The 26,740-nt window shown below is 44.6% G+C and overlaps 1 protein-coding gene across 4 annotated transcripts; it reads left to right on the top strand.

The window, feature by feature from the left end:
- The first annotated feature begins 107 nt into the window (after nt 1–107).
- Nucleotides 108–26,739, top strand: Pdk1 (Phosphoinositide-dependent kinase 1). 4 transcript variants are annotated; one of them, XM_015188109.2, is made up of 6 exons: nt 108–131; nt 13,842–14,316; nt 14,397–14,804; nt 22,783–23,883; nt 23,958–24,232; nt 24,614–26,739. In XM_015188109.2, the coding sequence occupies exons 1-6, from the start codon at nt 123–125 to the stop codon at nt 24,956–24,958; spliced, it is 2,613 nt and encodes an 870-aa protein (XP_015043595.2). In that variant the 5' UTR covers nt 108–122; the 3' UTR covers nt 24,959–26,739. The 4 variants fall into 4 exon arrangements, with proteins under 4 accessions (XP_015043595.2, XP_002135330.2, XP_015043597.2 ...); XM_002135294.3 differs by lacking the exon at nt 108–131 and adding an exon at nt 5,959–6,680; XM_015188111.2 differs by lacking the exon at nt 108–131 and adding an exon at nt 8,819–9,402.
- The last annotated feature ends 1 nt before the right edge of the window (nt 26,740 follows it).

Below are 26,740 nucleotides of genomic sequence, written 5' to 3'. Positions count from 1 at the left end.
TTTTAAACCGAGCGCTTTGCGTTAATTCAAGTGCGAAAGCCAGCAAGCAGTTCATTCGCGTAGTAGTATTTTGTGTCCACAAATGGTACAGGCGCCTGCACTCGCTTTTCGGTTTGGTGGACATGAGAAAGGTGAGTGGCGAAAGGTCAAAGTTGAGGCCGAGAACATTACACGCGCCAAAAACCACACACAGACACACACACACACACAGACACACACAAGCACAAGCACACATACATCAGCGCGCGCTTCCCACTCGTTTTGAAAACACACACAAAAGGTCACATGGCCGTAGAAAACGTTGTCTGGTACGGTTACGATGTGCCTCCTCCTGTCTACACTCTGCTGCTCGGAAGGTATATCCCATAGCAGGGTAAGGTGTGGCCCCATCTCTCTCTCTCACCCTCGCTCCACGCTCCACGCTCATTTCTTGTGCATTAATTAGTACATCCACACACTGCGCTCTGACCTATCGTGCCCTGCCTTACCATCGCTTAGCTATACCCTGCATTCGCTCTGTTGCACTGCTTCTGCCAACGCTGAACTTGAATGCCAAGCACGAGGCAGAGGCCGTGCGGCAAACACCAGCAGCACCAGCAGCAGCGAAAGAAAGAACTAGAAGATGAGCTTCGCTTATACAAAAGCCCAACAAAAGTGTCGATCCTGGCCCCCGTCACCGTCCCAGTCGGTGCGCCCTTCTGCCGCTCTCTGCCACAGAAAGAGACGGACGTCGCAATGGGGGCATACTACATTTTCGCTACGACGCAATAGGAAAACATATTCATGCAATCATCAATTGCGCTTTGCGCTAGAAGCAACAAAAACACACACACACACGAATTTAGGTGAGCAAAAAGAGGAAGCAGAGCCACGGGGGAGATGAAGACGAAGAAAGGTGGGACATAACGACTAGGCGATGCTCTGTCTAAGGAGAAGGGATACGACTTGTGGCTACAGAATGATGCGTACCCTTTGTTCTTTTGAAAGATCTGTTAAGTGGCTTTTAAGCTCCACCCATGAATCTGGAATCAAACCAGCGATTAGCCCCCAGAACTTCACTTAAAATGTGATTACATCCCCCCCCCCAAACCTGCCATTCGCAACGAAACCCTCCTCAATCAAATGCTTTCCATTCTCAGGGAAACCCTTATCACAGTCCCCGATGCCCTAGAACCCACCAGAAGAAGGGTAACTCGCCGCTCAGCTGTACGGCGCTGCGCACTTGTCGTGTTGCACGTGAAATGGGAACGTGGGAATGGATTGTGCACTAAGCACACACACACACAGAGAGAGAGAGAGAGGGAGAGAGGGGAGGGTGGAACGACAATCGCCATTGAGGCGCCACCTAGAAATTATTTATTGTTTAAACTGCAGTCTCCGCCCCCGGCCCCCCCGCTTACCGCTTCCCCTCCCCTCCTGAAGGCACATAAAAAAGAGAGCGTTTAGAATTTATTAACACACCGTTAAGGAGGGGTTGCTGTTTTGTGGGGGGGGGATGGGAGTTTTTACCATTTTCCTTCTGCCGCTTGTTTTTTGTTTTTGTTTTAATTGACCGTTGCAAATTCGTTTGGCGCCAATTTCATTTTCACGCCGCCTGGCGCCGTCGCCGTCGCACGCGGCGTATGCGCAATATATTCTCTGCTGCGTGGCATGGAGTTCTAGGCAGAACTGTGTTGCACAGTGTGGGGATGGGGGGGAAGCAGACACGTGTGAATTTTGTTGATTTGTTCGCTCTGGCCTTTCCCCCTCGAAAGAGAGCGCACATACAAAAACAAGAAGGAGGGAAAGAGTGGCAGAGAAAGTGGGGGGAGGGGGCTACATGCATGTATCCCACGCGTGGTGTTAATTAATAAATTATGGCTTTTAATTCAATTGTTTTGCCGTAGCGACGACACGTCTATTCATTTATAATCGAATTTCGAACAGAAATTCAAAAACCAAACGCGAAAAAAAAACATGAAACAAACATTAAACTCCAGAACTCTATTGCCATTACTCATTGCATTGGAAAATAGCCGGGGAAATGGAAAATAATTGAATAGAAAACCATGTGGGTTTTTGTTTTTGCCAGCCATTTGCCATTTCTGCAGCCATCCTTCAACGTATTGTGGTCCTTTGGCATTTCACCACCGATTGATTTGACCTTTAAACTGTAATTGGATTAAGCCAGAAAATGCAATTATGGATAGGATAGGATAGATTCGGCTGGAGAACCTATTTGGGGCTCTCCTTTAGAACAAAACGGAATGGAGTCTTTTCGGATTCCATATGGAAATTCTCCTCTTCCTATTCAATCATTTCCAAAGACACTTAACCTTTTGTTTTCCATCTCGAGTCCCCATTCCCATGACCTTCAGCTTCCCTTAGCTGGACTGCTGCCCCGGCGGCTGTGCCCCAAAGGAACTATAAATATTCAGAGGTTGAATCGATGAGATGCCCCAAAGGGAAACCACTGAAATTAATATTTAAAATGGAAAGAAAATACACACACATTTCCACCTTTAAACTGTACCCTCGAAATGTTTTGTTTGCCTCATAATTGACCACAAAAATATTTCGCTTCAACAATTAAATGAAATATTTCTTTGATCAATGTGATGCCCCCGCCCCTTGCCCCCACCATTGCACTGCGTTCCAATGTTTGCTAATAAATTAAACAAATTGAGGACGGATCGTCGGGTCCATTGATGTGTAACTCTGGGATACCATGCCACACCACCACCACCGCCGCGGACCCATCGGACGCCAGTCAGCGGCTTTTATTAATGGGTAAACTTAGTGACAACTAAATGGAGAGCTCCAGGGGCCTACGGAGGAGGGGTGACCGAACCGGTTAAGCCAGGGGGGAAGACAGTAATTAAACGAGACCAGCCCCAGCCCCAGCCCCAGCCCCAGAGACCTGAGCCCCAGACCCAGACCCAGACCCAGATCCCCAACGAAACAGGTGGCAAAGCCAGAGACCAATCGAAAGACCGAAAGCCGAACGAAACCAAAGATCACACTATGGGATCTGATCTCCACCAAAGGGGAGCCTCCGCAGGGGCAGGGGCTGGGGCTTACATACAACTATCTTTGCTAATGATTCGCTTTTCTGGTCTCTGGAATGCCCAACCCCCTCCCGCCCTTCGCCGAACCACTACAGCGAAATCCCCACTAATCCAAAAACCATCTTCGATTTTAGTTGAATTTTTGTTGAGAAATTAATTTTTTATGCTAAGCGTAGATTTGTTTTATGCAAATTTTCGTATTATAAAAACATATACACGCTGGTATAGCTCTCTCTCGCTCTCACTCAGTCTCTGCGGAGTACATCTATATATTTTTTGAGGCGACATTGTGTCTCGCCGAACTCCGGACTTGTCGACCATTAAAAATGCTAATTTCCTCAAATATATATATTTTTTTTTGCTCGGAAGAAGCAAAAACCACAGCAGCATCTTCTCCGCTGGCTTTTGTGTTTGCTCATTAACAAATGAATTAGCCAGAAAATGCTAAAACGCTGAACCCAAAAACAACAAAAAAAAGCAAGAAAATACAACGAAAATTTGATTCGAAAAAATAACACCAAGAAATCTTTATAACCTATATAGAAACTAAGAGGATTAATGGTTTATTGATTTAGGATTAGATGCAGATGATTTTCAAAAAGTTTAAGATAAGATTTTGAAAATCGAAGGTTCCCTTAAAATGGAACAAACAATTCATATTTCTTAGCTATTAATCAAATTTCAGAGAAAACCATTCACAAAGAAATCTATAAAAGAGTAAAAAAAAACCCATCCATAATTTTGTTAGCCTCTTTTTTTGTGATATATCCATGAAAAATTCGCTCATCAATCCAGCAATCATTCAATTGTAATGTAATTCACATTTCTGAAGCTTTGCTCAGTTTTCTCAGCAATCTACCCACCAAAAAGCAGAGTTATAGCATTGAGACCCCAATAGACCATCCATAACTCAAGTTTCTGGCATGATTTATCAGCCAAATTTTGTCCCTCTATTATTAATTGTTCATAAATCATATTAAACTTAAGAAATCAATTGGTTTAATGATTCTTGTTTGGAATTTCGTATAAGATATGATCCGTCATAGTCCAAAATATGGTTTGCCTCCATCCATTTGAGGCTTTATCGATACTTTAGTTATTTTTGGTCCGTACAAAGTTTACCGTATCTTATCGGCAGATAGATTTTTTGGCAATATGTATTGCTTTTTGATTTAAAATAGTTCTAGAAATTCCCGACTATAAATAGTACAGCTTTCTTTAAAAAAGACAAATTTCAAATTAAATACATCAAAAATAACCATAATAATATCAAAGAAAACCCACAAACGTAAAGGGGAAAAACTCTATGACGAAACAGAAGCAGCAACAACAACGACAACGACAACGACAGCGACAGCGACGTCGCCAGCAAAGGCAGTGGGTAAGGCGAGGGTAAAGAGAGTATGAGAGAGAGCAGCGACCGCGCTGCCATCTTCCCCCTCGATTTTAATGTTTTGTTTTCGCTGCATCTCGCTCGCACCTCTGCTTGAGTTTCGTAGTAAAAACGTAAACGCGAGCAGAGGCAGCGACTGCGCCACGACAGACAAGTGAATTTGCACTCACACACAGGCAACATTCACTCTCGCATACATACACACATGCGAAAAAAGGCGCGCGCTCGATTGAAACCAAAACAAGGAACGTCTGGGACAAAACGGAACACTGCCAAAGAGAGAGCCAAGCATTGGATTCACAATTCACAGTGAATTGTGGACTGTGGACTGTATGTGAGGAACTTAAGAGAGCCGATCAATGAAACGATCCAAGACCAAGCAGTTTGAATGGAGTGAGCTCCAAATAGTTGAAATTCCAGCAATGCACATAATTGAGGTTTCTTGTCGATGAAAAGAGAGAGAGAGACAGAGGGACAGATAGACAGATGCATGCCACACAGAGTGGCACAGAGTGAGCGCCGTTACAAACCGTTACAACTGCCATCAGAAATTTCGGGAAAAACTGTCAAAGGCCCCGAGCAAGACGGCCCTGACTCATGGTTGTTTTTGTGTTGTTTCGAAAAAGACCTTTCTTGAACAGAAAAATTACCAAAAAAGCAGGTCGTTTTTCAAGAGGAAAACAAGTGCGTCACTTGCCCCATAAATAATTTATGGGGGGCCGCCACCGCTGCATGCAAATTTCGATGCAAGGGAAAAAAACGCAAATCGCCAATAACGGAACCATGACTTGCAAATTGCTTGTGAAATTAATGCCATATAAAGTGGTACTATTTTGGGTGCACTTCTATTGGATTCACTTGATCGATCTCCCTGCTCTTCCTCTGTTCTGTCCTCCTGTTAAATAACAGCGTTCCATAGCCTGTCAAGATTCCCTTGCTTTATCTAAAGTTAACTGTTAACTGTTTTCATATCCATCATCTACCGTTACAGCAATCCATTTTCTCCCTCTGCTCTTCGTTCTTTTCTTTTAGAGCTCCTTCAAGAATTTCTATCTCTTCCCTCCTCAATCCAGCAAAAATCCCCTCCACGAATCTCATTCGCTGCGCGCCTTTTTGAAATGTTCCATTTTGTATGGCCGTACTTCCAAGCGTTCCACTTTCATTCCACATTCATGCCGAGAGGGAGAGAGTTTTTGTTTATTTTGTTCATCGCTCAAAAATGGGGCGCAAAATGAGCGTAAGACTCTCTTTTTGACTCCAACCGCGTGCCATGGAAAGGTATGGACAATAGGCAAAAAAGGCCCAGCAACATTTCATAGTCTTAGGCACCTCACCTCACCGTGTCTTATGCTGTGAATGCTTACAAGCGCTGTAAACAATCACGGTATGTTTGAGAATCGGGGTGAATTTTACCTTGCATGCGTTTGACTCTCTGTGCCGTTTCGCCTGCTGTCCCTTACCTTTTCCTACAGTACCGGCAACACGGTGGCCAGCAACATGAGTCCGAAACATACAAAAGCGAGGACCACAAGAAGTGGGAAAATTTGTCTCAAACATTTTTTTCCGCGGACCCGTAAACAACACCATCTTGTCGAATTTTTTTCTGAATTATTCAAAAGTTCAAGTTTTTGGTCGACCCAAAGGCCAAAAACACAAGTCCAAATCTAAGAAATCTTTTGGTCGAAAATATTCAGTAATTTGATCAAATACGGAGAAGATCGGGAATTACAATTGCGTGCTTGAGTATTATTTAAACAAGAACGAGAATCGGCAAAACAGCAGCAGCAACACCAAACGGCCCTAAGCAGTTGAGTTCTCTGCGCGCCAAAAGGAAAATCCCAAAACAAAGAACGATAGAAAATGTTGTCCTTTTCGTCAAATTTTTTCTGTGTGTGAACGTGAAGACCCGTTGTGCCTGTGGCTCATTGTGTGTAATAACTGTAAACTGTAACAATCAAAGTGTTAATTAAAGAAATAATGCACCAGCAGAGGATTAATCAAATAACAATTCCTGTTCCAATCTGACAAGAAGAAACACCTATAGCGAGCAAAGATAAAACCAAATAGGAGTAGTGGCAGCAACGGAAGGAGACATCCAGTGTTTACCGTTGTCTTTTTCCACCCAAATCTCCGACCCGCATTCGCTTGCGGCGGTCCCCTCCGGCCTCCTCATGAAATGCAAAAGTTGGTCCAATAAATTCAACAACTTCGTCGTGCGCCGATTCAAGGCGTCAATCAAGGTAATAAAACAATAACTGTACTGTTCAATAAATTAGAGTTAAGAACACTTACTTAGGGTTTTTACAAATGAGCAAAAACACAAGCAAGGCTTGGAAAATCCGAATGGACAGAGTCTTGTGGAGATATCCAGAATACCCACAAGATAGTCAGGAACAAAATTAAAACACAATTTTGCAATTGTCTTGGACATTTTAATATTTTCTCTATATTTAATTAATTCTGGAGTAAACGAAACTCCAAGTCCAGGAACAACTTATTTAAAAAAAAAAACTTCTATTAAAAACAATAAATTCAGTAAGAACCGCTTTAAAGCCCATCAAAATAAAACTGAATTAATGCAAAACGAAATATATACCTGCAACAAAAAAAAAACACAACATGCACCGATGTGGGTATATTGTTTTTAAAAATAGACATTTATGTATAATTAAGTTTCTTGACATCTGGGAAAGGGGTGGGCCATAAAAATAAAGTCTCTGTGTCGCTGCCGCCTGTCTGCCAGACAGAGTCAAAAAAACGGTAAAACAATTTATTTAAAAAAAAAAAAGTTAAAACTGCTGGAATACAGCTCCCTTTTGACATTTAAGCAAACAAAAGACTCAAAAAAAAAATATAATAAAGATACTTAAAATGTATTTGAAAAGATATATATAATTAATGCTGGTGTTCGACATTAAATAATCCATTTGATGGCGATTAATCTATAAAAAAGAGTAGTTTTGAAACAATACAAGTTTGAATGGCAAACGCGGCCCCATAATAATAAATCATCTATTTATTTAATTTTCTTTCTCTTGTCTCCTTACACTGCCCCTTCCTTCCCTCCATCTCTCCACCTCTATCTCTGTCTGTCTGTCCGTCTGCAATCAGCCAAATGTGAAGTTGTTTACCTCTCTCCCTCACTCCACTGCATCACATATCTCACCCATCTTCCTCTGTCTCCCTCTCTACACTCCTCATCTCCTTTACCATCTTCGCAGTCGACAACATTTTTTTGTACCGTTTCCTTTTTGCAAAACCAAAAGAAGATGATGAAGCAGTGGAAGAGGAGGAAAAGGAGGAAGCAGACAACGCAGACGCCTTTCACTTGCATTTCTGTTGCTCATTTTTTTTGTTTTTCTTGTTTCTTTTATAGTTATTATTTGTTGTTATTATTACACACACACACACGAAGTTGCACTCCCTCACACACATACACACACACACACACACTCGTATATTTGATAATATTTATTTACATTTTGAAGTCTGCCGCCGCAGCTGCGACGTCAAAACGTAAACGTAAAACGTCAGCGCCAGACGTCGGCGTCGCAGTCGCGCCGCTCATGTTTTGTTTACTACACGACTCTCCCTCTCCTCTCTCTGTCTATCTTTCTGTTGTCTGTCTTCTTCTTGCCCTCTTCCTCTGCTGCTCTGCCTGTTCCACTTCAGTTTTCCTTGCGCCTCCCTCTTCCACTTCTTCTGCCTTCGTGTTTCTCACGCATTTTGTTTTGACCGCACTTCCTTGTTGTCTCTGTTCCACTCTCTCGGTTGTTCCGTTTGTTGTTTATTTTTACATGACTTTCGCAGTCGGTCCGCTCTCTCTTTGCTTCTCTCTTTTGGGTGCATGAAAATTCCTAAAATTCTTTTTTCTGTTTTCTCGCCTCTTTTGTTTTTGTCACATTTTCCAGCGGGAAAAACTAGTTTTTCCAGCAGCGCCGCATTCTTTTCGGTCTGTCTCTCCCTCTCTCTCTCTCTCTCTCCCGTTCTGCTTCTTCTTGCTTGTTTACAGTTAGGAATGCGGTCGCTCTTTTACAACTCAGGGCGAAGAGAGCGCTTCGCTTCTCTTCTTTTGGGATGTTGTTCATTTTGCTGGCTGTGTGCGAGAGCGAGATGCAACTTGTTTTTGGCTTTGGACTTTATTTATTTATAACAATTACAATGCAACAATTACAGCAACAATGAGCGACAGGGAGAGAGAGAGAGAGACAGAGAAAGAGAAGGAACAAGCCAGAGCAGAAAAAAAAAACTGGCGCGCAACTTGTTCGCCTTGGCGCTGGCGGCGACTGCGCTGCTTTGGCCCCATTTAACTTCACGAGCGCCGCTCTCGTGTGCTCTCGCTCTCGGCTGTCTTCGGGTTTTGATACTGCTTCGTTTTTGGGGTATCCACATGCTCTTTTTTTTCCACTGCTTAGACTTTTGGGGCGCTTTCAACCGAACGAACGTTGGGCTCCCGCGGATCGTCGGAAGCACACACCTATACATTCAAACGGCCGCTGATAGCCACACACTCGCGCGCATACACAAAGTGTGGTGGTGTTAGGGCCCCCGCAGTGCGATTAAATAATACTCCACAAAAGGCCAAAAAAAAAAAAAACAAAAAATTACATAAAATAGGAATATCACAGAGCCAAAGAGAGTGCATTCGTTCTCTACTCTCAAAATATTTTTTTGAAGTGTTCGTCTCCGTGTTGTGTTCAAATGTTTCAAACGAAGAAATAAAAAACAAATTGTTTTCATTAGTCAAATTACGTATAGCCGAAAAAAGTACCGTTCCTATAAAAAATATACACACACAAGCGTATTTATGCATATATGTACAGTAAACGTTCCTGTTCCGTTTTGAAACCGTCTTGCTGTCGCCGTTATACAAATTTTCCTACTGCGTCTCGCTGCCCATCAAACGAAACGGAATTAATCTTACGTTGCCGATACGTTACGTTTGCTGTTTTTACTCTCGACGTAAGCGTTTAAATAAGAAAAACATAAATTAATAAAAATACTTAATGAACATTTTTTATGTGAAAAATCAAAGCAAAAAAATTCATAGACACACATACTACATATAGAGACGAGACTCGCGCATAGCCGAAAAATACGCGCGCTTTATGGCACAGTGTGTGTGTGTGTGTGTATGCGACAAAAAAAAAACCTCTTCTTTACCTTCGCATACAGCCCCCTCTACACCCCCTCTCTTAGTGCGTGTGCCCATTGGAATTTGTACCCGTGAATCGCAATTACAACATACACAAACAGAGAGATTGAGAGAGGCAGCAGCAGCCTCTCTCTCTCACTTTAGTATTCTACGCCTCGCTCTCGCCTTCTTTCATACCTTCGACTCGCTCTGGCCTACTGCTTGGCCTTACTGCTTGCTCTCCCCATTCTAAGCAGTTAAAGTAGAGAGAGCGAGCGCATAAAAAGAGAGCAAGAGAGTTTTGTAATACAGGGCGCCACAAGCAGTGTGGTGTATGTTTGTGCGTGAGAGTGGGAGCAGGAAAGGAAGACTTGCATTTGCATTCTTGTTTTGCTTGCACTCGTCTCTCTGTCCCCCGTCCCCCCGCCGCGCTCTTGGCATTTTCATTCATAAGCGCATTTTTACTATTTTGTTTAGAGAGAGAGAGAAGCGAAGCGGCAGCAGGCAGGCCTTTCATTTGGTGACAGTCCAAACACAAAATTAAATGTTCGAAATTTCTGTTTAAATTGTATATTCCTCCCCCCTTTTTTTTTATATCATGGAAGGTTTACCGATTCTTCAGCAGGTATGGTGCTATATATCGGGTTTAACCCAAACCTACCTCACGCCATACGTATACCCAACATTTCGCCGATTAAATTATGCAAAACATGTCGTCTGAGAGGGGGAGACAGGGACTACGGATCCATCGTCTGATCTGTTCCATCCAATAGAAATCAAAAGGCGTTGGCTAAAAATACAAAAGAGATTGTGGACTGAGAGGGGGAGGAAGGGGAAGAGACAGAGGCAGAGGCAGCAGGCAAAAAAGAGTAGCAAAAGGCGCAAAAAATTTCCGCGAATTTTTTATTACCGTTTTGTGTATCAAAAAAAAAAATGTGTGGCATGGTATGTGTGCCTGCTGATGCCAGGCGAGGCGTAAATACCACGCCCACATGTAGCTATGGCTGTAGGTTTTTCGCCTCCCCCACTATCTGGGCAGAGGTGCTTTTTATGATCCGTAATTTGGACGGGGGCTGGTCCGGTCCGGTACGGTCCGCATAAGCCAAAAGAGTATTAGTACCCTCCAGTACTCTTTCAGAATAGATAATGCGGGAATATCCGCTGAGGGTCTGGCAGATCTAACTTAAATCCCGCCTCTCCCACGCACCTGGCCACGGGTCGATTGGATACCATTCCCCACTTCTCCAGCAGCAACAGTGGCCATCTCCTGGAAGGAAGAAAGGAAGGGGGGCTTGTTGTTAATTCAACAAATAAACCAAAACCCACATTGAATTGTTAATAATAGTTTTTGTTTGTTGTATGTTTGTGTGTGGCCTCGCTTAGCGTTTTTTTTTTTTTTTTAATTTTTATGTGGTGCCAAAATTAAAAACATTTGCTGTATACATATTTAGCAAGTTTTGGCTACTTTTTTTTTTGCAATACCTTGAGAGACCACCAAACCAAATCAAACCCCTCTACCCGTCTACCATCCCATTTGCCTGTATCTTTTCGTGTTTTAATCAGAGATTCTCTTCGCAGTGGCGTTTGTGGTTGCATTTTTTGTCTTTCAATTGGCTGCATTCTGTAGACGAAAATCTTATTTATAAATATAAATTGAACACAAGACGACGAGGTGGTGGGATCTCTAGATCTGTGTGTGGTGTATCGTGTGGGGTGTGTGGAGGAACATCGTCGTACCCCATCCATTGGCGTTGGCCTGGCAATAAAATAGATTAATTTAAATGTCATTTTTGTCTAGACGCCGCAGACAACGCGACAAAACAACGTCCGAGAGCAGAGCAGAGGCAGTGGCAGTGGCAGAGGCAGCGGCAGCGGCAGAGGCAGAGCGTTTTCTTCTATGTTTATAGATCAGTTACATATATGTATATATGTATATCTACACCCAGATATCTTGCTGCCGACTCTTGTCATATGGTGGATCTTTTGCTGATACACGCCCACTCTTGAAACAGGGGTGGGGGGGGGAAACTTTCGATACTCTAAAACTTTTCCTCAGCATTTTTATGGATCTTCTTATTGTTATTATAATAATATTTGTTGTCTGGGACCCCCCTCCCATGCAAATGAGTGGCGGTGCGTCTTTCTCTGTCTGACGTAAAGGAACAAAATCTGGTTTAAAAAACCTCCATGTAATGGACAACAAGACGATTTGGAATTTTGGGTATTTCCTGTTTTTTTTTTGTTTTTTTTTTTTTTTGTATCTTTCTGTAGTCGCTTTTTGTTGGTGGATTTCTGCCATTCACCAATTGGTTTCTTGACCAGTTTTTTTTGAGCCGCTGACGCAGATCGTCGTCGTAGTCGTCGGCTTAATTAGCCAAACAGTCGCCAAAAAAAAGGCCAAAAAGAAACAACGAGAAAGAAAGGCAAGATTTTGGGTTAAACGACGCTCGAAATACTCTTTTAAGAACGATTAAGACTTGGGATTTAGTTGTTCCGTTATTGTTAAATATGGAATTTAGGTTCAGAAATATGTATGTCCAATGTGCTGTACAATCCTGATTCATCAGTAATACCCTTCTTTAGAGGGTATCTTAAAAACTAGGTTGGCAACTTTTTTTTTTTATCGCTGCGTTGAAGCGGCGGCAGAGTTCAAATATCGAAGAATTTTATGTTTATTTTGTTTAGATTGACTCGTGGGTGTGTAGAGCACCCCGATAGGAGGGGGGTCGGGTTCGGGTTCGGGGATGTGGATGTGGATGTGTGGCATGCCGTTGAGGTCATGTCTTAACATAGGGAGAGCGAAGCATAACAGAATACAATTAGCTGGCTCTCTTTTCCTCTCTCTCCCTCTCCATCTATCTGTTCGCCCAATATCTCTGATTTCCATTTCTGTGTGCGTGTCTGAAAAGTAAACCAACGGCATTCCAATGTGTGTGACGCACATAAAGATAGGGAGAGACAGCAACAGAAAGACTGTTTTCATTGACGAATGCAAAGAATGCTTATGCTATCTCCCTCGATCCACTTAATTGATAATACACCTGTTGGATGGCCCTGTGGCCCTTAGGTTTTTTTTTTAGTTGGGGCCTTCCCCCTCGCTCGATCACTAAAATAGATCGTTCGATTCTTCTCGTTATTTGCTCTCCAAAGCCGAAGCCGAAGCCCAAGCCGATGCCGATGCCGATGCCGAAGCCTGGCTGTGTCTATGGGGGTCTGGTCTTCCATTTTTATCTCCGATCTCTTTGTTGCTCTAAAATTAGCTCCAAGCTTCAACTTTCATTGACGCATTTGCTCACCTTGTTGTTTTTTATGGCTTATTGAATTTTTTTTGTATTTAAATTTCATTTGTTTGGCCAGTTTATGGTTTGCTATTTATTAATCTGTTTCCATTTTTGAGAATTTGCACATTTTATTTAATATTCGTTCGACTCGGTTTCGTTTTGTGAAACTCTGTAGGGTGCACAAGACAGCGTGATGGACTGCTTGCCGGTCAAGCATCTCGAAGGCGTATCACATGACTGGCGACAAATGTTTCGCAAGTAGTTTACCATTAAAACATTTCAAATTGATCGCGCTCTCAATATTTTTGGATTCTATTTTTTGTTATGTTTTCAACATTTACCCCCCCGCCATAGGCTTAGCTCTAACTTTGATTCCCTCCCAAGAAATCACGCCACAACAATCTGTGTCTCGCATAATGAAACCGAAAAAAAAAACCCCGCTAAACGAGAAGCAATAACAAAGGCAGAGGCAGAGGCAAAGGCAAAGTCCGCGAGCATAAACTTCTAATAGAAATGTAAACAGGTGGCAATGAACTTTATTATATTTTCATGCTCCAAGTCCTTGAACCCCGCCAAAATCCCACAAAAACTAAAGCGTAGAAGAAGCACAGAGCACAGAGCGGAGCAGAGCTTCTGCGGCAATGAACTTGACGACGTCAATGGCGGACGGACGGACCATTGGGCAGACTCTGTTTTTGCTGTTGCCTTTTGTGGACCTGTTCTTGAGTTCCGCTTTGGAGCGCGCTGCTTCTTCTTGTGTTATTGTTTGTCTTTTTGAGCGGCGGGTGGACGGGAGGGCGGGTAGACGGGAAGGCGGGCGGCCTATACCTCTGCGCAGCAGAAACTTAATTTATTGCGTGTTGGGGTTCGGCCACTGTTGATTAACAGAGTGGGGAGCCCTGCCCATGTTAAGTTAACAGAGCTGGAACTGCTTTAAACTCTGACCTGTTCTCATCCAGATCGTTCTCTGTCTTCTCTCCTTGCAGAGCAACGGTACACAACAACAGCAGCAGCTTCAGCCCTGCAGCGGGGCCAGCATTGCAGCGGCCGCCACCATCGTCTCGGCTGCATCTTCGAGCAGCAGCAGCAGCAACAGCAGTTGCAGCAGCATTGAGCAGACACAGACGTCGTCGCAGCAACAGCAAACGTTCAACATTGCTGCCACAACAGCAACGACACAAGCGGCTACCATGCCGTCGGCAATGGCCAAGGAGAAAGCCACAACGCCAGTGTCCTTAAGCGAATCGAATTTCATGGAACTGAAACTGAAAGAGCAGCTGGTCGTCGTCGTTGAAGCCATGGCCGCCACCACAGCGGCGTCCCGATTGCAACAGCACACGTGCGGCTGTGGGGCAGCCTCTGCCACAACTATCGGCACCGGCAGTGCCACAACGACGATGACAACAACGGAGAACAACAACAACAGCCGCTATGGCAGCAGCAACAAGTATCTGACAAACGGTAAGTGTGAGAGGAGAGTAGAAGCTTCCCTTATCAACATGTGGCAATGATTCCATTCTCTGTTCTCTGTTCTCTCGCAGGCCACACATCGCCTTTGGCAGCAGCGGTGGCCAGCAACAGTTCGTCTGTTGCCTCGACGCCGCAGTGCAGCAAAGTTTGCTGTCGGCATCAGTACCAAAATGGAATTTCCCACGAATTGAGGCAGCAACAGCAAAAGGACCTCCTGGACATGTTGCAGCAGCATCAACAGCAACAGCAGCAGCAGCAGCAACAACAACAGCAGCAACAACAGCAGCAGCAGCAACAACAACAGCAGCAACAACAGCAGCAACAACAACAACAGCAGCAGCAGCAGCAGCAGCAACAACAACAGAATCCTCCGCCTCGCAGATCCCCAAATGATTTCATCTTTGGCCGCTACATCGGGGAAGGCAGCTTCAGCATGGTCTACCTGGCGGTGGACATTCACTCGCGACGCGAGTATGCAAGTAAGTACTCGATGAGAGAACAAAGACAAAGAGAACCTTAAGCAGTAACTGTAAAAGAATCAACCGTTGAACAGACACTGTCTACCACCCACCCACTCACCTCTCGAGCTACAAGGCGTGGCTACATTTGGCATTCACTTTCGCTCTGCCGCTGCCCGCCCACAGCATTTGTATGGCCTCTGCTTGGCGCCAGCGCGAGAATGCGGTCGCCATGTAGACAGCGACAGAGACAGAGACAGAGACGGCGCCGTCGTCGTCAGCGATGCCTGTCACCTGCTTAGCAGATATCTTGCCAACAATCGCCGCCGCCACCGCCGCCGCCGCCATACAAATACACTCCCCACTCGCGATTAGTGCATATGAATAGAAAATGCTCTCCGCTGATGTGCGATTCTAGAAGAGAGAGTGATAGAGATGGAGATGGAGAGGAGGGGCAGAGACTGATACAAGTCATAGAAGCCTAGATTAACAAAAGAGAGTGCAGCGCAATCAGCAGAGAGGACAAGCAGTAGAAATAAAAAACAGACAGAGAGAGAGAGAGAGAGAGAGAGCGCTCAGGACAGCAATCGTGCGGCTGCTGACAGGTGACAAGAGTGGCGCAAGATCAATCACTAAACTTGAGGAAAATTATTCAAATCGTTACGAGAATGTTCGTTTGGTAGACAGGATGCTGGCATTTATCGTAAAGCAACACCTTCAATGACTATGATCTAATCGAAAAGACAATGGGCATCCTTGTGGGATGGGCAGCCAATGAGGCCTTTAGAATATGGCTGACGGACAAGCAACAAAGTTGTCGCTGGCACAAAAATAGCAAGCATATCAGTGTCCACTCACGTGACTCTTTTGTTATTGGTAATTTCATCACTTCGCCTAACAGTTTTTATCAGCGAGCAGAGAGCAAACAAATAGCCCAAACACACACCGAAACGCGCCTGATTTTGGACGTTAGTCTCTCCCGCCTCTCCCCTACCCTACCCTCGCTATCAGCATAAGTACATCAGTAGGCGGCGGCGTCTGCTCTGATAACGCCCGCACGGTATTGACGCCAGCTTTATTCTCGTTTTCTTTTATTCCTTCTTTCTGTTTTTGCTACGTTTTTGTTTATCGATTGGAAACCAAAAGCCGCCTAACTGTTGTTGATTGACGTTAGTGCGGGTACGGACTCTTGCACTCTCACTCTTACCCTCTCTCGCTCTCTTTCTATCGCACACAGGCAAGATCAGCTGTTTTGTGTGATAATCAAGCAGTGGTGTCGGTCGGAAAGCGTCAACAAGTTGACAAGTGTCGCCAATCTGGTTCGCCTATCCCCAATCTCTTTCTGCCCCTCCGCCCCGTCCCACCCCACCCCGCCACGCCACACTCCACTTTCATCTTTTATTGCAATTTCAATTAACAGCAAATAAAGTTGTCTGGAAACAAGTAAAAGCAGCTGTTAGTTGTTGTTCACTAGATTTCTAGAGGTTATATACATATAGATTGTACATATATACCCACTTATTTTGTTCTACCTTGTTGTTTATTTGTGTTAAGCCAATTTGTTTAAAGATTTTTCACAGTTGTTGCTTCGCTTTGTGTATGGTGCTGCATGTGTGTTCTTGGGTGTGTGTGTGTGTGTGTGTATGTGTATGTGTATGGGGTGGCAATGATTTTGCCATAACAGCAAATCAATATGCCCTGGAGCAGCAGCAGAAAAACAGGGGAACAGAAGCCCCGGCACGTGTCGCATAAATGCAAACACCAGCAAAAACCGAAACAAACAAAGTTGTAGAAGCGTGAAAGAGTGAGGGACGATACGAGGAGGGAGCGAATGAATGGCGCGTGGCTGGAAAATGCAATTGCAACTAAGCTCATTTGATAAGCAGTGAAGAAGCAGTAGGGAAGCAGTTGGCAACAAGCGGTATAGTGCTGAAAGCAGTCCAAATGGCAATGCACAAGGTGCATTAATACACAAGGGGAGGCATTCGGAGAGATAGGCATAAAATATGCAACTCAAAGATGGGGAATGTCCCACCATACTTATACTATAAATACACCAGGGGAATGCAACAGTGCTTTAACTGTTTTCACTCCCTCTCTCTAAATATACGCATACATACAACTAAAATTTATCTCGCTTTGCTGGCTTTGTGCCCCATTTAATTGCATTTAAAACGAAAGGCAATAATAACAAAGTCAAGTTGTATAAAAATAGAGAAGCGCACACGCATACGAAAGTCGTAAAAACTTTTCCCCCAACGAACGCGTGTGCCTCTCTCTTGTGGCGTCTGGCCTCTGGGAAATGTTATGAAATCCCCAGCAACAACAACAAAAATTGATAAACAATTTGAATAAACAAAATTAGTTTGCACTTTTGACATTGAAATCATCGTGTTGCAGTTGCTGTTGTTTTTGAGCGGAACGGCAGTAAATAGTGCAACAAATGTGGCAAATATTGACAGTTCTGAAGGTCAACAGATTGGTGTCCATTTTACGCCTCCCCCGCCCCCACCTCCTACTATACATCGATTGAAACATTATAGTAGGCCAAAAATGTCTAGCAACAAATGTTGCCAAAGCTCTTTTTGCCTCCCACTTGCTGCTGCCCGCCGCCGCAGCCTTTTCCTTTCCATCCATCACACACACTACTCACCATGAACGAAGCAGTTTTCGTTTTCATTTTGTGCTGTGTGACTACGCATTGCGTACGAGTATGCGTGTGTGTGTGTGTGGTTCGTTCAATGACGACAACTGCGGCGTCTATTTGACGCCATACGAAATTCTCCTATGCCATAGGCAGGGGCTGGCTTTTCACATTGCCTGCCTCGGTATTTCATCATCTTTTGCAACAACACACAACCACAAAAATGACGACGACTAGAAGTATATTTATTTTTCATTTACCTGAATGAGGGAACGGAAGATTTTTCTCAGTAACACGTGCTCTGGTTCTGCCTCTGTGTTTGATGCTTCTTACAAAGCGCAGATAATCCTTGGCGCAGACGTCACTGGTTTAACAAAGAGAGATACAATATAGAGAAGAGCACGCAGCAGCTGCTCTGCTTGAATTATTTCCTGGAATTTCTAGCCGCAGCGCGAGAGCGAGTGCGATACAGTTAGAGCTGTGCACCCACGCAGCGTTTACACTTTGAACTGCTTGCTGTTTACAGTAGTGTCTAGAAAATTAGCACCAGTTGTTGTTAATGCTGGGTTTTAATGGGAATTTAAATATTTTTCAAGTACTCTTTCGGGGTAGGGGCACACACCTCCACCTCCCCTTTTGGGCCACTGAACTCTCTCGAACTCGTTTCGCCTTTTTCTCGTGTCGATTCTTGTCTCGAGTCTCCCTTCTGGAGGGGGTTGGAGTGTCAGTCTGTCTGTTTCGTGTTGTATTTTCTTTTCATTTACCTTTATAACAGCGCTCCTTGGCCCCTGTTCTTTTTTCTCCTTTTCGTTTCTTTTCTGTATGTTTTATTTTTAATTACACATTTATTTTTGGACAGCAGCTGCTGCTGCGCAGTCGCAGCTGGCTGAGGCTGAGGGCTGAGGGCAGCAGCAGCAGGGTATTCAACTGAAATAGTGTGCCTCCTCCTCCCCACCTCTCCGAGGGGGTACGGTACTCGTAGTAACATGATATGGGCCCCGGAATTAGGTCATTCAACCCGAATCCTTTAAGCTTTTGGCTTTTATCTTTGGCTGATTCATAATTTTGTTCCGTTTTTTTGCACCTTGCGTTCCGAGTTCCCTTGTGTTCTTTTTTTTATGGCTGCAGCAGCTGCAAAGGTAGTCGAAGAGAGGGGGTGCTGTGGTAGATGGGTGGCAAGTGGGTGGCCTGCTAGTGCACGTGCCAAGGACATTTCCACGGAGCGGCTGTGCCGCCTGACGACGCTTTATGAGCAAATTAAATAGCGCCAGGAAGTCGCGAGAAGCAGCAGTAGATGTGTCCCACAGGCCTGACAATGTTTTTTTTGGTGCCACTGTATTTCTTTTATTGCACACGCACACAGCGAAACTGTTGTCCCACATTTGTGCCGCCTCTCTCTCTCTCTCTCTCTTTGTCGCTCTCTATCTTCTCGTTCTCTGTGTGTGGCTAACAGTTATATTCAAAATCCTTTGCGTGCAGTCAATATGTCGCCAGTGGCCCCCACTTTACACCCCCGCTGACTCCAAAGAGCAATAAACTTGGTCAAAGATTGGCGAAGGGGGAGAGGAGTCATAAAAAAGGAGAAACGAAACTCCCAAAAACAAAATGATTATGACACACACACACACACACACACGTGGAAATCACTCGCAGGCTCTTTGCTCTCTTTCTCTCTGATACTCCACTGCTCACCTGTGTGTGTTTGTGTGTGTGTGTGTGTGTGCTTGTATTTATTGGATGTCCCCCTGGTCACATTTTGGCCTCTGCTTCATTCTCCCTCTCTCTATATTTCTTTTCTGTGTTTCTTCTTTTTGTGCTCTTTGTGGAAATATTCAAATTAGGTTCCAGCGAACCAGGCGCCCAGCGTTACGTCATTGAGAGCGGGTTGCGCGTTTGCCAATTAATGAAATTGAAATTGGAAGTGGAGAATTGGCAAGGGAACACGGAGCAAAAGATTCATTTGTGACACATTTTTGTCAGATTTATGACACCAGAAAGACAGAAACGCAGACAACAAAGATGCCGGCAAACGCCTTCGCAGACAGACAACGTCTTATATTATACATATGTACATATGTGTGTGGGCTGCATTTGGGATCGTTCTCACCTGGCGGTCATATTTCCCTTTCACACAAGGGGCAACAATCCCGTTTAGCTTCCAGCTAATTCCAACCTAAAAATAGTCTCCCCCCCTTCAAGTGATCCATTTCCTTCCTCTTAGCGATCGCTCTCTATCTCTCTCTCTCTCTCTATTCCGCTCTCTGCGCTGTACTCTCGTTGCTGCAATTCACAGTTCAAACACCTCTCTCTTATGCTTGAGAGTCAGCAACGGCCTTGCGCCTAATTGAGCTAGACTTGAGCTTAAGGCTTTAAGACGCTCTCTCTCTCTCGCTCGCTCGCTCTCTGTCTCTCTCTCTCCCTGACACTGTTTACAGCAGTGTCCGCTCTCTTGTCCAGCTCTGGCTATGCTTGCATTTTGTTTCTATTCCTTCTTCCCATTCGGGGAATGAGTACAGTTTATCTATTTGTCTCATTTTTGGTCATTGTCCTCCAGTAAGCAAGCAGCAGCCTCTTTATTTGGTTCTATTTTTAGAACTCCATTTCACTGCTTTACCGACTTGTTGGATGTTTTTATGGCCACAACAAACCATTGCAGTCAGTCGCTCTCAGCATCCCCCTCTCCCCTCATCTCTCTCTCTCTGTCTCTCTCTCTCTCTCTGGCCATTCTGAAAACCCGTTAAGCTGCATTCCTGGGGACAGCAACAGCAGAAGCCACCGCGCTCGTGTTGCAGCAACAAGTTGCAGTATGGACTGCATTCTGTGCGCATTTTGGCGCGTTTTACCAGAACTTCTAATCTCTGTTTGAGAACTGCTTGTATTGTGTTTTCAATGGAAATTTTTCAACGCTTACATTGTTGTTGCCGCCAGACGAAAGCAAAAACAAAGGGTAGAGCCAAAAACCGATCTGTAGATAGAGCAACCAGGGAGGGAGAGCAGAGCAAAGCTTTTTGCAGAGGGAGCTTTGGACAAATATTTATGCTTAGACGGCGCTTTGCTTGCTCTGCTCTGTCGCCGACTCTTTCGCTCCCATCTGCAGCTGGAGCCCCCAAGTTGGTGTTTCTGCTCTGCTTGCTATTTATTTATGTGTGTTTACTTTCGGTGCTGCTTGTGTGGTTGCTGCTGCTGGTGCACACATGCTGCAAGCAGTGTGGCCAAGTTCAAGGCTATGCTTATCGCCGAGGCCGTTAAACCTTAACAACGAAAAATAAAAGAAAAAGCGATCCGAACCGAAATATCAGAAAATAAAACACCGAGCAAGCCAAGCTCCGCAAATGGCGCGCAAAAAATTAAAATAAATAATGTGACTTTTTCAATTAAAACGGAGAAAAAGGCCAAACATGCACAAACAGGCGCGCAACAAAATAACGAACGGTAAACGAAGAATACACGCTGCTTGAGCGTGCTCCAATTCCAATTTCAATTCAGATTCCAATTCCATTGCAGTCTAAATCAAAAGCACAATCAGATCTACAAGATTATCCTATCCGATGGGATTCTCCCCCATAGAAGCCGCTTGTTTTTTTTTTTGCGCAACAACTTTTTGAAGGTCAATTTTATTTTTACGCACTTTTATTGTTGCTTCTGTGTTCTATTGGGAAATTTAAAACGCATAAAAAACGTTTTCGCTTTTTCGATTTTTCGTTTCTATTTTGTTAATCTTTTAATTGCTGTATTTTGTTTTTCCTCTTTCGTGTTTATTTTGTTGCCACTCGACCGACGACTACAACGACGACTTATCGCCCCCTGATGTTTTTTAGACTAGATTCCGATTCTATTTTTCTTTTTTCCTCCTCTTTTTCTGTTGGCATCTCTTTCCCTCGGGCGAATAGTTGTTGGCAGATCGTTTTGTTTTGATCTTGATAGAGAGAAAACGGCAATAACAACACACATACTACAAGGAGGAAAAAAAATGCAAAAATTATCTTGAAATTTATTTTTTTCCTATAGATTTGTGATTGTGGATTTGTAGGGGGACCTCACCTCTATATGGTATGTGTGGGCAGATACTATAGTAGTTGATTCTAGTTTATTATTTTTAGCTTTGTTTTTCACTTTTTTTCCCTCTTGGTTTCAAGAGAGAGAGGGGGTGTTATTGTGTCAATCAAAATGGGGAAAAGTACCGCAAAACACTAAATTGACACTGCTTGACCGCTGGAAAAACGGCATAAGGGAAAACACTACTGCATGACATGTCCGCCAAAGAGAGGGAGGCGGAAAAGGGAAGAAACTACTGATAAGCGGCCATAACTCTGGAGAACCGTTAACCCCAGGCATAAAGAGCGGGTCTGTGAGCGAGAGGGAGGCGGTGCCAAAGCTCAAGCCCAAAACTGTATCACATCACATCACATCTCCTCCCTTTCTCTTCTTATGTTTTCAATGCCGACGGATCTCTGTATGAGCGGCGGGGCGCTGCTTCTCTCTCTCTCTCTCTCTCATTTCAGTTCAACAACCAGTTTAGAATTTCTTCAACTATGGCTCCTTCTCTTCTTAAGGGAAGTTCATGAAGGGGGAGCAGGGGGAGATCCGCTCAGAAACAAGTTCCCAAGCGCGCTCGCTTTCGTTGGCCCCGCCAGACGCGAGAATTCTCTGTTAATTTAGCAATTTGAGCAAAATTCCTTCCTTCTTCAATTCGGCTTCTCCTTTTTCCTTACCGATGTACATACATATGTATGTATATAGCTCCATTCTCTCATGCTCCCGCTCTTCGGCTGTCTGTGGCCATGTTACAATCTCGCTCTCTCTCTGTCTCTGCCGCTCTCCGCTGCTGCGGCTTCATTCATTTTAATAAATCACAGCGGGCGATAGACAGGGATAGCAACATTTGTACATAGATGGAGTGGACTGGAGTGGAGTGCGCCTCTCTTCTTGACCAGCCAACAGAAGCGTCACATTCGAAATGGCACAGGGGGAGGACTTGTATCTCCTTGGTCTTGTATCCAAATGGACTTTGACAGCTCTGTCGCCTGTACTCGAACTTTTTCTTTCTTTTTCTATGGCCGCTTGTGTGTTCTGTGTGTGTCTGTGCCTGCGTGTGTGCGGTTTTATTATTCTCACGCGTACATTTTGTGTGTTTTCTGTGCTTATTTGTCGCATTTTTAATTTGAATTATTTAATGTTCCACATTGCAGTTGTTGTTGTTGCTTTTTTGTGTGTGTGTTTTTTGTGGTTTTGTTGCCAAGAGCCGGTGCTCCGATGATTGTCTGGCATTGAAACGAACAGCTGTTTCCGTTACCGTTATCTATGGTACAGATTGATACTAATTTCCCATTATCTGCTTGTCTTTTTTCTTTACAGTTAAAGTCTGCGAGAAGCGGCTGATCCTGCGCGAGCGCAAACAGGACTACATTAAGCGGGAGCGCGAGGTGATGCACATGATGACCAGTGTGCCCGGCTTCGTGAATCTCTCGTGCACTTTCCAAGACCAGCGTTCCCTCTACTTTGTGATGACCTACGCCCGCAAGGGCGACCTTCTGCCGTACATCAACCGGGTGGGCAGCTTCGATGTGGCCTGCACCCGTCACTATGCCGCCGAGCTGGTGCTCGCCTGCGAGCACATGCACCGCCGCAACGTCGTCCACCGCGACCTCAAGCCCGAGAACATCCTGCTCGACGAGGACATGCACACTCTTATCGCCGACTTTGGCTCCGCCAAGGTGATGACACCCCGCGAGCGTGCCTTTGCCTCCGAGCACTGTTCGGAAACGCGGCGCGGCAACTCGGACGACGATGACGAGGACAGCGACAAGCTGATCTACGATGACGAGGAGTATTACGACAAGGATTCGGAGTTGGATGATGGCGATGACGATCAGCAGCACACCGCCGACGAGATGGACTCCCCGCGTCACCGCCAGCGCCGCTATGCTCGCCGTCGCAAGGGCAGCTTTGTGGGCACCGCCCAGTACGTGTCACCGGAGGTCCTGCAGAACGGCCCCATCACGCCCGCCGCCGATCTGTGGGCATTGGGCTGCATCATTTACCAAATGATCTCGGGCCTGCCGCCCTTCCGTGGCACCAACGACTATGTCATCTTCAAGGAGATCCTCGACTGTACCGTGGACTTCCCGCAGGGCTTCGACAAGGATGCCGAGGATCTAGTCAGGAAGCTGCTCAAGATCGAGCCCCGCGACCGCCTCGGCGCCCAGGATGAGTTCGGCTACTACGACAGCATCCGTGCACATCCCTTCTTCGCCGGCGTCAACTGGGAAACACTCCGCCAACAGACTCCACCTCCCATCTACCCCTACCTGCCCGGCGTCAGCCAGGACGAGGACTTCCGCTCCAGCTACAGTGTGCCCGGGGATCTGGAGCCCGGTCTCGATGAGCGCCAGATCACCCGCCTGCTCAGCGCCGAACTGGGAGTGGCCATGCCCGCCAAGCGGTCCACAGCTAAGAGTAAGTCCCATCTATTCGGCCCTCCTTTCGTGAGCAGCATTCTAACCTCTCCATATCTCCATCTTTCCCTCCAGACTCCTTTGACTTGAGCGATGCCGAGAAGCTGCAGCGTCTGGAGCAGCAGAAGACTGACAAGTGGCATGTGTTTGCCGACGGCGAGGTGATCCTCAAGAAGGGATTCGTGAACAAGCGCAAGGGACTGTTTGCCCGCAAGCGTATGCTTCTGCTCACGACTGGACCCCGCCTCATCTACATCGATCCAGTGCAGATGATCAAGAAGGGCGAGATCCGCTGGAGTCCTGAACTGCGGGCCGAATACAAGAACTTTAAGATCTTCTTTGTCCATACGGTAAGTGTTGTGGGGAACAACGGGAAGGACTATGGGGCATAGAGGGGCAACCCCGGAAGCATGCAATGCGAGAAGTTTGTTGAACTATTCGACGGCTGTGCTGAGTGGTGACGTCACAGCCCCATTCACACGCCCACTAAAAAAAAAAGCCATTTGAGCGGCACTTTACGACTCCGGCACGTGTTGGCGATGAAAACAAATTAAATGCGGCATTGAAAACTGCACACGCAACACAGATAAAAGCGAGAGAACTAGTCGGGGAAGTCGGGGCAGTGGCACTGCCACTGCCACTGGCACTGGGCAATGGCAATGGCAGTGGGTGAATGTTTCCCAATTCGAGCGTCTGACTAATCTCTATTCCTTTTCCTCTACATTTTACAGCCGAGTCGCACCTACTACTTGGACGATCCCGAGGGCTATGCCATTCACTGGTCCGAGGCCATCGAGAATATGCGCAAGCTGAGCTACGGCGACTCCACCTCCTCATCCGCTTCCTCATCGGCCTCGACGTCATCGTCGTCGACGGGAGCCGCTACCATATCCTGCTCGAGCCGCAGCAGCAACAGTCTGGCTGTGGCCGCCGCCCACTCGAATTCATCTGCCGCCTCCTCGAACAGCTCTCCAACGGCACGACGCAGCTCGCCGGTGAATGCGCTCGGCAGCCGGCAACAGCAGGAGGCGAAAACAACGGGGACGTCGCCGACAAAGAAGACGGCGTCCAAGTGAGGATTCGGACGCGCACGCGGATGCGGACGCGATTGTAAACTTACGACTAGCTGTAGCAATGAGAAATTCAATTCTAATTTAGACGAAATTTAGTGCAAAGCAAAGGCAAAGCAGCAGAAGGAAACGCGCTGATGATGATAATGATGATGAATATGAATAATGACGGGGAAAAAAACATAAAGATAAAAATTTCTAGTGCTAATTAGAACCCAATTTCTGTTTCTGTTTGTATCGTTTGTCGATCGTCGATCGTTTGGATTGCTCTTAGGGCAGAGAATACTAATATAACTAAAGCTAAAAGTAAAATAAAACTAAAACTAAAACTAAAGCTAAACTAAAGTTAAACCTAAACTAAAGTAATCTAATTATAAGTAAATTCAATTCGATTCGAAGCTTAAATTAAATATTTATATACAATATATAGCAGAGCAGAGCAGAAGCCCACTCAGTCCGCTCAGCCGCTACCGCAACCGAAAGATCCACCCCGCCCCGCCCTAAGATTTGCCTAGAATTTAGTATAACTTGTAATAATTTTTTAGTGCGTAGTTAGTCACAATTTAAATGAATTACCGAACTAGCATCAGATTGAGATATAGATCGAAATCCAAGGGGGGGCTGGGAGGAACGGAAACGGAAACGGTACGTTGCAAAGCGGTACGGAGCGGGCGAGCAGGCGAGCAGGCAAGCGGTCAGATTTGATACAAGAAAAGCAGATGGAAAAACTGTATTTAATTTAATTATTGTGTGAAAAGCGAAATGTACTAGGAAAATGTGTCGAAACTGTAAAATTGTAATATATATATATATATATATATATCTATATGTATATATGTATATGTACGCGTATCTGAAGATTTCGTTGATTTATTGTACATTTTGGTATAGAATCGTAACTATTGTAAACCACTATACCACTATATATGTATATTGTATATGGGTAAAACCAACAACAACAAAAAAAAAACACACACATCAGAAGGCCCGCAAACCGCAAAACAGAAAGGATTAGTGGCAGTGCCCCCCAACCCCTTTGTGCCCCCCCTTCCCAGACACTACAGTCGGCAGGCGGCACAAACGCTGCTGGACTTTCTTGTTAAATTATATTATATTATCTTATATTATATGTATACATGTGTATAATCCTATGCTAATTATCATTTATTTATCATTGTCATTATTATGCCTAATTGTTTAAATTGTAACATTTTTTCGTTTGTTTTCTCCACTCTGGATTTTTTTTGTACAATTATGATTTTCTGTAATTGCTTATTTGCCCTATAAAGAAACGTATAAGACTTGAGCAACAACCTCTATTTAAAACAAAAACAAAAACGATGAAAAATATGTGAGAGAAAAAAAACTACAAAAAAAGCTGAAAAATCCACACAAAACATGAACACAAAAAAAAAACAAAACAAAACAAAAAATAAAGATATATAGACATGGATCTATATGTGAAGAAACAAAATATATATATATATATACATATATATATATGTATATATCATACATTTATGATTTACATAAGTTGTAAAAACAGAAATTTAGTGGAAATTACCATTTGGCTTTGATTTTTTTGTGCTTCTGAAACAAAAGAATGTTTGAAAGTAACATTTGATTATGATTTTCTTTTTTCTATAATATTTTGTTGTGCGAATACACTACGTTTTCTGTTCTTGTTTTTTGGATGAGGATTAAGAGAAGCGAAAATTAGCTTGAAAAGTTTAAGAGAAAAAGAAAAAAAAAACTATGCAAAACAGGTATAAAAATTGAATTTTAAAT

Source organism: Drosophila pseudoobscura, chromosome X (assembly GCF_009870125.1).
Source record: "Drosophila pseudoobscura strain MV-25-SWS-2005 chromosome X, UCI_Dpse_MV25, whole genome shotgun sequence".
In the NCBI taxonomy this organism is placed as follows: domain Eukaryota; kingdom Metazoa; phylum Arthropoda; class Insecta; order Diptera; family Drosophilidae; genus Drosophila; species Drosophila pseudoobscura.
The sequence above is the reverse complement of the archived record's forward strand: the minus strand, read 5'-3'. Positions and strand labels throughout refer to the sequence as shown.

Coding starts and splice junctions, on each gene's coding strand:
- Pdk1 (XM_015188111.2), top strand. CDS start 9,256: ATGTACAGTAAACGTTCCTGTTCCGTTTTGAAACCGTCTTGCTGTCGC. Junction 14,805..22,782: donor CTCGCGACGCGAGTATGCAA/GTAAGTACTCGA, acceptor TTTTCTTTACAG/TTAAAGTCTGCGAGAAGCGG. Junction 24,233..24,613: donor AGATCTTCTTTGTCCATACG/GTAAGTGTTGTG, acceptor TACATTTTACAG/CCGAGTCGCACCTACTACTT.